General features: G+C 47.9%; 1 protein-coding gene across 1 annotated transcript in view; it reads left to right on the plus strand.

The window, feature by feature from the left end:
• The window catches only part of gon4la (gon-4 like a), a 23,940-nt gene that overhangs the window by 7,923 nt on the left and 6,017 nt on the right, over positions 1 to 10,000 (plus strand). The window contains exons 2-7 of the mRNA XM_061896567.1: positions 6,284 to 6,358; positions 6,423 to 6,473; positions 6,556 to 6,609; positions 8,922 to 9,017; positions 9,088 to 9,168; positions 9,233 to 9,382. Coding sequence (XP_061752551.1) covers positions 6,284 to 6,358; positions 6,423 to 6,473; positions 6,556 to 6,609; positions 8,922 to 9,017; positions 9,088 to 9,168; positions 9,233 to 9,382 — 507 coding nt within the window. The remainder of the gene's footprint in view (positions 1 to 6,283; positions 6,359 to 6,422; positions 6,474 to 6,555; positions 6,610 to 8,921; positions 9,018 to 9,087; positions 9,169 to 9,232; positions 9,383 to 10,000) is intronic.

A 10,000-nucleotide genomic window follows, 5' to 3' on the forward strand; every position in this document is an offset into this window, starting at 1 on the left:
CACACTGTCATGTGTGTGTGTGTGTGTCCCCTCCACTCTGTCATGTTGTGTGTCCTCCACACTGTCCATGTGTGTGAGTTGTTGTCCTTCCACACTGTCATGTGTGTGGTCCTCCACAACTGTCATGTGTGTTGTGTGTTCCCTCCATCTACTGTCAATGTGTGTGTGTGTGTCCTCCACTACTGTCCATGTGTGTGTGTGTGTCCTCCACACTGTCATGTGTGTGTGTGTGTCCTCCACACTGTCATGTGTGTGTGTGTGTCCTCCACACTGTCATGTGTGTTGTGTCCTCCACACTGTCATGTGTGTGTGTGTCCTCCACACTGTCATGTGTGTGTGTGTGTCCTCCACACTGTCATGTGTGTGTGTGTGTCCTCCACACTGTCATGTGTGTGTGTGTGTCCTCCCACACTGTCATGTGTGTGTGTGTCCTCCACACTGTCATGTGTGTGTGTGTGTCCTCCACACTGTCATGGTGTGTGTGTGTGTCCTCCACACTGTCATGTGTGTGTGTGTCCTCCACACTGTCATGTGTGTGTGTGTGTCCTCCACACTGTCATGTGTGTGTGTGTCCTCCACACTGTCATGTGTGTGTGTGTCCTCCACACTGTCATGTGTGTGTGTGTGTCCTCCACACTTGTCATAGTGTGTCTGTGTGCCTCGTTGTGTCCCTCCACACTGTCATGTGTGTGTGTGTGTCCTCCACACTGTCATGTGTGTCCTCCACCTGCTGTGTGTGTCCTCCACACTGTCATGTGTGTGTGTGTCCTCCCACACTGTCATGTGTGTGTGTGTGTCCTCCACACTGTCATGTGTGTGTGTGTGTCCTCCACACTGTCATGTGTTGTGTGTGTCCTCACACTGTCATGTGTGTGTGTGTCCTCCACACTGTCATGTGTGTGTCTGTCTGTGTGTCATGTGTGTGTGTGGTGTCCTCCACTGTCATGGTCGTGTTGTGTGTTCCCACACTGTCATGTTGTTGTCCTCTGTTCATGTGGTCCTCCTCTGTTTGTGTTCTCGTCAGTGTGTGTTCCTCCACACTGTTGTGTGTGTGTGTGTGTCGGTCATGTGTGTGTGTGTCACTGTCATGTGTGTGTGTCCTCCGACAGTGTCATGTGGGTGTGTTGTCCTCACTGTCATGGTGTGGGGTCCTCCACACTGTCATGTGTGTGTCTGGAGTGTCCTCCACACTGTCATGGTGTGTGTGTCCTCCACACTGTCATGTGGTGTGTGTGTCCTCCACACTGTCATTGTGTCTGTGTGTGTCCTCCACACTGTCATGTGTGTGCTGTGTCCTCCACACTGTCAGTGTGTGTGTGTCCTCCACACTGTCATGTGTGTGTGTGTCCTCCACACTGTCATGTGTGTCGTGTGTGTCCTCCACACTGTCATGTGTCTGTGTGTGTCCTCCACACTGTCATGTGTGTGTGTGTCCTCCACACTGTCATCGTGTGTGTGTGTCCTCCACACTGTCATGTGGGTGTGTGTCCTCCACACTGTCATGTGTGTGTGTGTCCTCCACACTGTCATGTGTGTGTGTGTCCTCCACACTGTCATGTGTGTGTGTGTCCTCACACTGTCATGTGTGTGTGTGTGTTCCTCACACTGTCATGTGTGTGTGTGTCCTCCACACTGTCATGTGTGTGTGTGTGTCCTCCACACTGTCATGTGTGTGTGTGGTCCTCCACACTGTCATGTGTGTCCTCCACACTGTCATGTGTGTGTGTGTCCTCCACACTGTCATGTGTGTGTGTGTGTCCTCCACACTGTCATGTGTGTGTGTGTCCTCCACACTGTCATGTGTGTGTGTGTGTCCTCCACACTGTCATGTGTGTGTGTGTGTCCTCCACACTGTCGATGTGTGTGTGTGTGTCCTCCACACTGTCATTGTGTGTGTGTGTGTCCTCCACACTGTCATGTGTGTGTGTCCTCCACACTGTCATGTGTGTGTGTGTCCTCCACACTGTCATGTGTGTGTGTGTCCTCCACACTGTCATGTGTGTGGTGTGTGTCCTCCCACTGTCAGTTGTGTGTCTCACACTGTCATGGGTGTCCCCTCCACACTGTCAATGTGTGTGTGTGTCCTCCACACTGTCATGTGTGTGTGTCCTCCACACTGTCATGTGTGTGTGTGTCCTCCACACTGTCATGTGTGTGTGTGTGTCCTCCACACTGTCATGTGTGTGTGTGTCCTCCACACTGTCATGTGTGTGTGTGTGTCCTCCACACTGTCATGTGTGTGTGTGTCCTCCACACTGTCATGTGTGGTGTGTGTCCTCCACACTGTCATGTGGTGTGTGTGTGTCCTCCACACTGTCATGTGTGTGTGTGTCCTCCACACTGTCATGTGTGTGTGTGTCCTCCACACTGTCATGTGTGTGTGTGTGTCCTCCACACTGTCATGTGTGTGTGTGTGTCCTCCACACTGTCATGTGTGTGTGTGTGTCCTCCACACTGTCATGTGTGTGTGTGTGTCCTCCACACTGTCATGTGTGTGTGTGTGTCCTCCACACTGTCATGTGTGTGTGTGTGTCCTCCACACTGTCATGTGTGTGTGTGTGTCCTCCACACTGTCATGTGTGTGTGTGTGTCCTCCACACTGTCATGTGTGTGTGTGTGTCCTCCACACTGTCATGTGTGTGTGTGTGTCCTCCACACTGTCATGTGTGTGTGTGTGTCCTCCACACTGTCATGTGTGTGTGTGTGTCCTCCACACTGTCATGTGTGTGTGTGTCCTCCACACTGTCATGTGTGTGTGTGTGTCCTCCACACTGTCATGTGTGTGTGTGTCCTCCACACTGTCATGTGTGTGTGTGTGTCCTCCACACTGTCATGTGTGTGTGTGTCCTCCACACTGTCATGTGTGTGTGTGTGTCCTCCACACTGTCATGTGTGTGTGTGTGTCCTCCACACTGTCATGTGTGTGTGTGTGTCCTCCACACTGTCATGTGTGTGTGTGTGTCCTCCACACTGTCATGTGTGTGTGTGTGTCCTCCACACTGTCATGTGTGTGTGTGTGTCCTCCACACTGTCATGTGTGTGTGTGTGTCCTCCACACTGTCATGTGTGTGTGTGTGTCCTCCACACTGTCATGTGTGTGTGTGTGTCCTCCACACTGTCATGTGTGTGTGTGTGTCCTCCACACTGTCATGTGTGTGTGTGTGTCCTCCACACTGTCAGTGTGTGTGTGTGTCCTCCACACTGTCATGTGTGTGTGTGTCCTCCACACTGTCATGTGTGTGTGTGTGTCCTCCACACTGTCATGTGTGTGTGTGTGTCCTCCACACTGTCATGTGTGTGTGTGTCCTCCACACTGTCATGTGTGTGTGTGTGTCCTCCACACTGTCATGTGTGTGTGTGTGTCCTCCACACTGTCATGTGTGTGTGTGTGTCCTCCACACTGTCATGTGTGTGTGTGTGTCCTCCACACTGTCATGTGTGTGTGTGTGTCCTCCACACTGTCATGTGTGTGTGTGTGTCCTCCACACTGTCATGTGTGTGTGTGTGTCCTCCACACTGTCATGTGTGTGTGTGTGTCCTCCACACTGTCATGTGTGTGTGTGTGTCCTCCACACTGTCATGTGTGTGTGTGTGTCCTCCACACTGTCATGTGTGTGTGTGTGTCCTCCACACTGTCATGTGTGTGTGTGTGTCCTCCACACTGTCATGTGTGTGTGTGTGTCCTCCACACTGTCATGTGTGTGTGTGTGTCCTCCACACTGTCATGTGTGTGTGTGTGTCCTCCACACTGTCATGTGTGTGTGTGTGTCCTCCACACTGTCATGTGTGTGTGTGTGTCCTCCACACTGTCATGTGTGTGTGTGTGTCCTCCACACTGTCATGTGTGTGTGTGTGTCCTCCACACTGTCATGTGTGTGTGTGTGTCCTCCACACTGTCATGTGTGTGTGTGTGTCCTCCACACTGTCATGTGTGTGTGTGTCCTCCACACTGTCATGTGTGTGTGTGTGTCCTCCACACTGTCATGTGTGTGTGTGTCCTCCACACTGTCATGTGTGTGTGTGTGTCCTCCACACTGTCATGTGTGTGTGTGTCCTCCACACTGTCATGTGTGTGTGTGTGTCCTCCACACTGTCATGTGTGTGTGTGTCCTCCACACTGTCATGTGTGTGTGTGTGTCCTCCACACTGTCATGTGTGTGTGTGTCCTCCACACTGTCATGTGTGTGTGTGTGTCCTCCACACTGTCATGTGTGTGTGTGTCCTCCACACTGTCATGTGTGTGTGTGTGTCCTCCACACTGTCATGTGTGTGTGTGTGTCCTCCACACTGTCATGTGTGTGTGTGTGTCCTCCACACTGTCATGTGTGTGTGTGTGTCCTCCACACTGTCATGTGTGTGTGTGTGTCCTCCACACTGTCATGTGTGTGTGTGTGTCCTCCACACTGTCATGTGTGTGTGTGTGTCCTCCACACTGTCATGTGTGTGTGTGTGTCCTCCACACTGTCATGTGTGTGTGTGTGTCCTCCACACTGTCATGTGTGTGTGTGTGTCCTCCACACTGTCATGTGTGTGTGTGTGTCCTCCACACTGTCATGTGTGTGTGTGTGTCCTCCACACTGTCATGTGTGTGTGTGTGTCCTCCACACTGTCATGTGTGTGTGTGTCCTCCACACTGTCATGTGTGTGTGTGTCCTCCACACTGTCATGTGTGTGTGTCCTCCACACTGTCATGTGTGTGTGTGTGTCCTCCACACTGTCATGTGTGTGTGTGTCCTCCACACTGTCATGTGTGTGTGTGTGTCCTCCACACTGTCATGTGTGTGTGTGTGTCCTCCACACTGTCATGTGTGTGTGTGTGTCCTCCACACTGTCATGTGTGTGTGTGTCCTCCACACTGTCATGTGTGTGTGTGTCCTCCACACTGTCATGTGTGTGTGTGTGTCCTCCACACTGTCATGTGTGTGTGTGTGTGTCCTCCACACTGTCATGTGTGTGTGTCCTCCACACTGTCATGTGTGTGTGTGTGTCCTCCACACTGTCATGTGTGTGTGTGTGTGTCCTCCACACTGTCATGTGTGTGTGTGTGTCCTCCACACTGTCATGTGTGTGTGTGTGTCCTCCACACTGTCATGTGTGTGTGTGTCCTCCACACTGTCATGTGTGTGTGTGTCCTCCACACTGTCATGTGTGTGTGTGTGTCCTCCACACTGTCATGTGTGTGTGTGTGTCCTCCACACTGTCATGTGTGTGTGTGTGTCCTCCACACTGTCATGTGTGTGTGTGTGTCCTCCACACTGTCATGTGTGTGTGTGTGTCCTCCACACTGTCATGTGTGTGTGTGTGTCCTCCACACTGTCATGTGTGTGTGTGTCCTCCACACTGTCATGTGTGTGTGTGTCCTCCACACTGTCATGTGTGTGTGTGTGTCCTCCACACTGTCATGTGTGTGTGTGTGTCCTCCACACTGTCATGTGTGTGTGTGTGTCCTCCACACTGTCATGTGTGTGTGTGTCCTCCACACTGTCATGTGTGTGTGTGTCCTCCACACTGTCATGTGTGTGTGTGTGTCCTCCACACTGTCATGTGTGTGTGTGTGTCCTCCACACTGTCATGTGTGTGTGTGTGTCCTCCACACTGTCATGTGTGTGTGTGTCCTCCACACTGTCATGTGTGTGTGTGTGTCCTCCACACTGTCATGTGTGTGTGTGTGTCCTCCACACTGTCATGTGTGTGTGTGTGTCCTCCACACTGTCATGTGTGTGTGTGTCCTCCACACTGTCATGTGTGTGTGTCCTCCACACTGTCATGTGTGTGTGTGTGTCCTCCACACTGTCATGTGTGTGTGTGTGTCCTCCACACTGTCATGTGTGTGTGTGTCCTCCACACTGTCATGTGTGTGTGTGTGTCCTCCACACTGTCATGTGTGTGTGTGTGTCCTCCACACTGTCATGTGTGTGTGTGTGTCCTCCACACTGTCATGTGTGTGTGTGTCCTCCACACTGTCATGTGTGTGTGTCCTCCACACTGTCATGTGTGTGTGTGTGTCCTCCACACTGTCATGTGTGTGTGTGTGTCCTCCACACTGTCATGTGTGTGTGTGTCCTCCACACTGTCATGTGTGTGTGTGTGTCCTCCACACTGTCATGTGTGTGTGTGTGTCCTCCACACTGTCATGTGTGTGTGTGTGTCCTCCACACTGTCATGTGTGTGTGTGTCCTCCACACTGTCATGTGTGTGTGTCCTCCACACTGTCATGTGTGTGTGTGTGTCCTCCACACTGTCATGTGAGTTGAGTGGACTTGACCCTGCCCTTTGACCCCAGGAGGTGATCACCAACGAGCACGTGGTGGCCATGATGAAAGCCGCCATCAACGAGACGGACGCGGTGCCGCCATTTGTGAGTGAGAATGTTGACACTTGTCTCATCTTTCTTGCTGCTTCAAGCTGCTTCTGCCGCTCAGGAGCCCACCATGACTCGATCCAAGCTGAAGGAGGTGGTGGAGAAAGGCGTGGTGAGACTTCTCCTCATGTCCCACATGTTCACTTCCTGTCCCACATGCTCACTTCCTGTCCCACATGCTCACTTCCTGCCAGGTCATCCCCACATGGAACATGTCTCCTATCAAGAAGAGCAGCGATGTTTACAAGGTAGAAGAAGATCATTTTGATATCAGTGGTAATCATGTGAACATGAGGGATAGAGAAGATCAAATTGATATCAGTGTTAAAGATGTTAACATGAGTGATAGAGGAAGGAGATGATACTGCTCTCAGTGTTGACATGAGTGATAGAGGAAGAAGATGATACTGCTCCCAGTGTTGACATGAGTGATAGAGGAAGAAGATGATACTGCTCCCAGTGTTGACATGAGTGATAGAGGAAGAAGATGATACTGCTCCCAGTGTTAACATGAGGGATAGAGGAAGAAGATGATATTAATATCAGTGTTAACATGAGGGATAGAGGAAGAAGAGGATATTAATATCAGTGTTAACATTAGGGATAGAGGAAGAAGATGATACTGCCATCAGTGTTAACATGAGTGATAGAGGAAGAAGATGATACTGCTCCCAGTGTTAACATGAGGGATAGAGGAAGAAGATGATATTAATATCAGTGTTAACATTAGGGATAGAGGAAGAAGATGATACTGCCATCAGTGTTAACATGAGGGATAGAGGAAGAAGATGATACTGCCATCAGTGTTAACATGAGTGATAGAGGAAGAAGATGATACTGCCATCAGTGTTAACATGAGTGATAGAGGAAGAAGATGATACTGCTCCCAGTGTTAACATGAGGGATAGAGGAAGAAGATGATATTAATATCAGTGTTAACATTAGGGATAGAGGAAGAAGATGATACTGCCATCAGTGTTAACATGAGGGATAGAGGAAGAAGATGATACTGCTCTCAGTGTTAACATGAGGGATAGAGGAAGAAGATGATATTAATATCAGTGTTAACATGAGGGATAGAGGAAGAAGATGATACTGCCATCAGTGTTAACATGAGTGATAGAGGAAGAAGATGATACTGCTCCCAGTGTTAACATGAGGGATAGAGGAAGAAGATGATATTAATATCAGTGTTAACATGAGTGATAGAGGAAGAAGATGATACTGCCATCAGTGTTAACATGAGGGATAGAGGAAGAAGATGATGCTGCCATCAGTGTTAACATGAGTGATAGAGGAAGAAGATGATACTGCCATCAGTGTTAACATGAGTGATAGAGGAAGAAGATGATACTGCTCCCAGTGTTAACATGAGGGATAGAGGAAGAAGATGATATTAATATCAGTGTTAACATTAGGGATAGAGGAAGAAGATGATACTGCCATCAGTGTTAACATGAGGGATAGAGGAAGAAGATGATACTGCTCTCAGTGTTAACATGAGGGATAGAGGAAGAAGATGATATTAATATCAGTGTTAACATGAGGGATAGAGGAAGAAGATGATACTGCCATCAGTGTTAACATGAGTGATAGAGGAAGAAGATGATACTGCCATCAGTGTTAACATGAGTGATAGAGGAAGAAGATGATACTGCTCCCAGTGTTAACATGAGGGATAGAGGAAGAAGATGATATTAATATCAGTGTTAACATTAGGGATAGAGGAAGAAGATGATACTGCCATCAGTGTTAACATGAGGGATAGAGGAAGAAGATGATACTGCCATCAGTGTTAACATGAGTGATAGAGGAAGAAGATGATACTGCTCCCAGTGTTAACATGAGGGATAGAGGAAGAAGATGATATTAATATCAGTGTTAACATTAGGGATAGAGGAAGAAGATGATACTGCCATCAGTGTTAACATGAGGGATAGAGGAAGAAGATGATACTGCTCCCAGTGTTAACATGAGGGATAGAGGAAGAAGATGATATTAATATCAGTGTTAACATTAGGGATAGAGGAAGAAGATGATACTGCCATCAGTGTTAACATGAGGGATAGAGGAAGAAGATGATATTAATATCAGTGTTAACATTAGGGATAGAGGAAGAAGATGATACTGCCATCAGTGTTGACATGAGTGATAGAGGAAGAAGATGATACTGCTCTCAGTGTTGATGATGTGTCATAGAGGAAGAAGATGATACTGCTCTCAGTGTTGATGGTGTGTGATAGAGGAAGAAGATGATACTGTTGATGATGTGTGATAGAGGAAGAAGATGATACTGTTGATGATGTGCGATAGAGGAAGAAGATGATACTGTTGATGATGTGCGATAGAGGAAGAAGATGATACTGTTGATGATGTGCGATAGAGGAAGAAGATGATACTGTTGATGATGTGCGATAGAGGAAGAAGATGATACTGTTGATGATGTGCGATAGAGGAAGAAGATGATACTGTTGATGATGTGCGATAGAGGAAGAAGATGATACTGTTGATGATGTGTGATAGAGGAAGAAGATGATACTGTTGATGATGTGTGTGGCAGGTTCCCCAGTTTGCAGACATCCCTCTGGCTGAAGAAGACTCGTCTGATGAAGAGTATCGTCCTGATGAGGAGGAGGAGGACGAGACAGCAGAAGATGTGAGGCTCAGGTGACAGGTGGGAGGTGACAGGTGAGAGGTGACAGGTGATACTGCTTGGATGGTTGCAGACGCTGCAGGAGAGCGACTTGGAGAACGCGGCGTCGCCCCCTACAGGACGTGCGGTGCAGCGCCCGCCTGCTACCAGGAAGGTAACGGCAGGACAGCCTTTGATGACCACTTCCTGCTCAAGTCCCGCCCTTCTCCCTCCCTCAGCCCCCTTGCACGCCCTGCAGCCATTTTACTGCCATGGCTCCGCCCCGCCTGCCCAAAGCCCCGCCTCCCCGGGTGGTGACGGACACCACCTTCCTGGAGAAGCTTCATGCTGTGGAGGAGGAGCTGGCTGTCTGCATGGAACCATACCAGGTACCGCTTCCTGACATGTATCATATCACATCATGTGATAGAGCATGTATCAGCATAGCATGTCTTGTATCACATGTATCATATCATCCATCATAGTATATTAGAGAGCATGTATCATATTATGTGATAGAGCATGTATCATATCATCCATCATAGTATATGATAGAGCATGCATGTATCATATTATGTGATAGAGCATGTATCTGTATAGCATGTATCGTATCACATGTATCATATCATCCATCATAGTATATGATAGAGCATGTATCAGCATAGCATGTATCATATCACATGTATCATATCATATATGATATATCATGTATCATATATGATATTGCATGTATTATAGCACATGTATAATCCCATATGATATATCATGTATCATAACATATGATATATCATGTTTCATATCAATTCATGTATCAGCATAGTATGTTTTATATCACATTTATCATATAACATGTATCATATAATATGATATATCATGTATCATATCAAAGCATGTAATAATATATGTATCATTCCATATGCTATATCATGTATCATATCATTTGATATATTATGTATCAGCATAGCATGTATTGTATCACATGTATCATATCATATGATGTATCATAA

Source organism: Nerophis ophidion, linkage group LG04, assembly GCF_033978795.1.
Source record: "Nerophis ophidion isolate RoL-2023_Sa linkage group LG04, RoL_Noph_v1.0, whole genome shotgun sequence".
Lineage (NCBI taxonomy): Eukaryota > Metazoa > Chordata > Actinopteri > Syngnathiformes > Syngnathidae > Nerophis > Nerophis ophidion.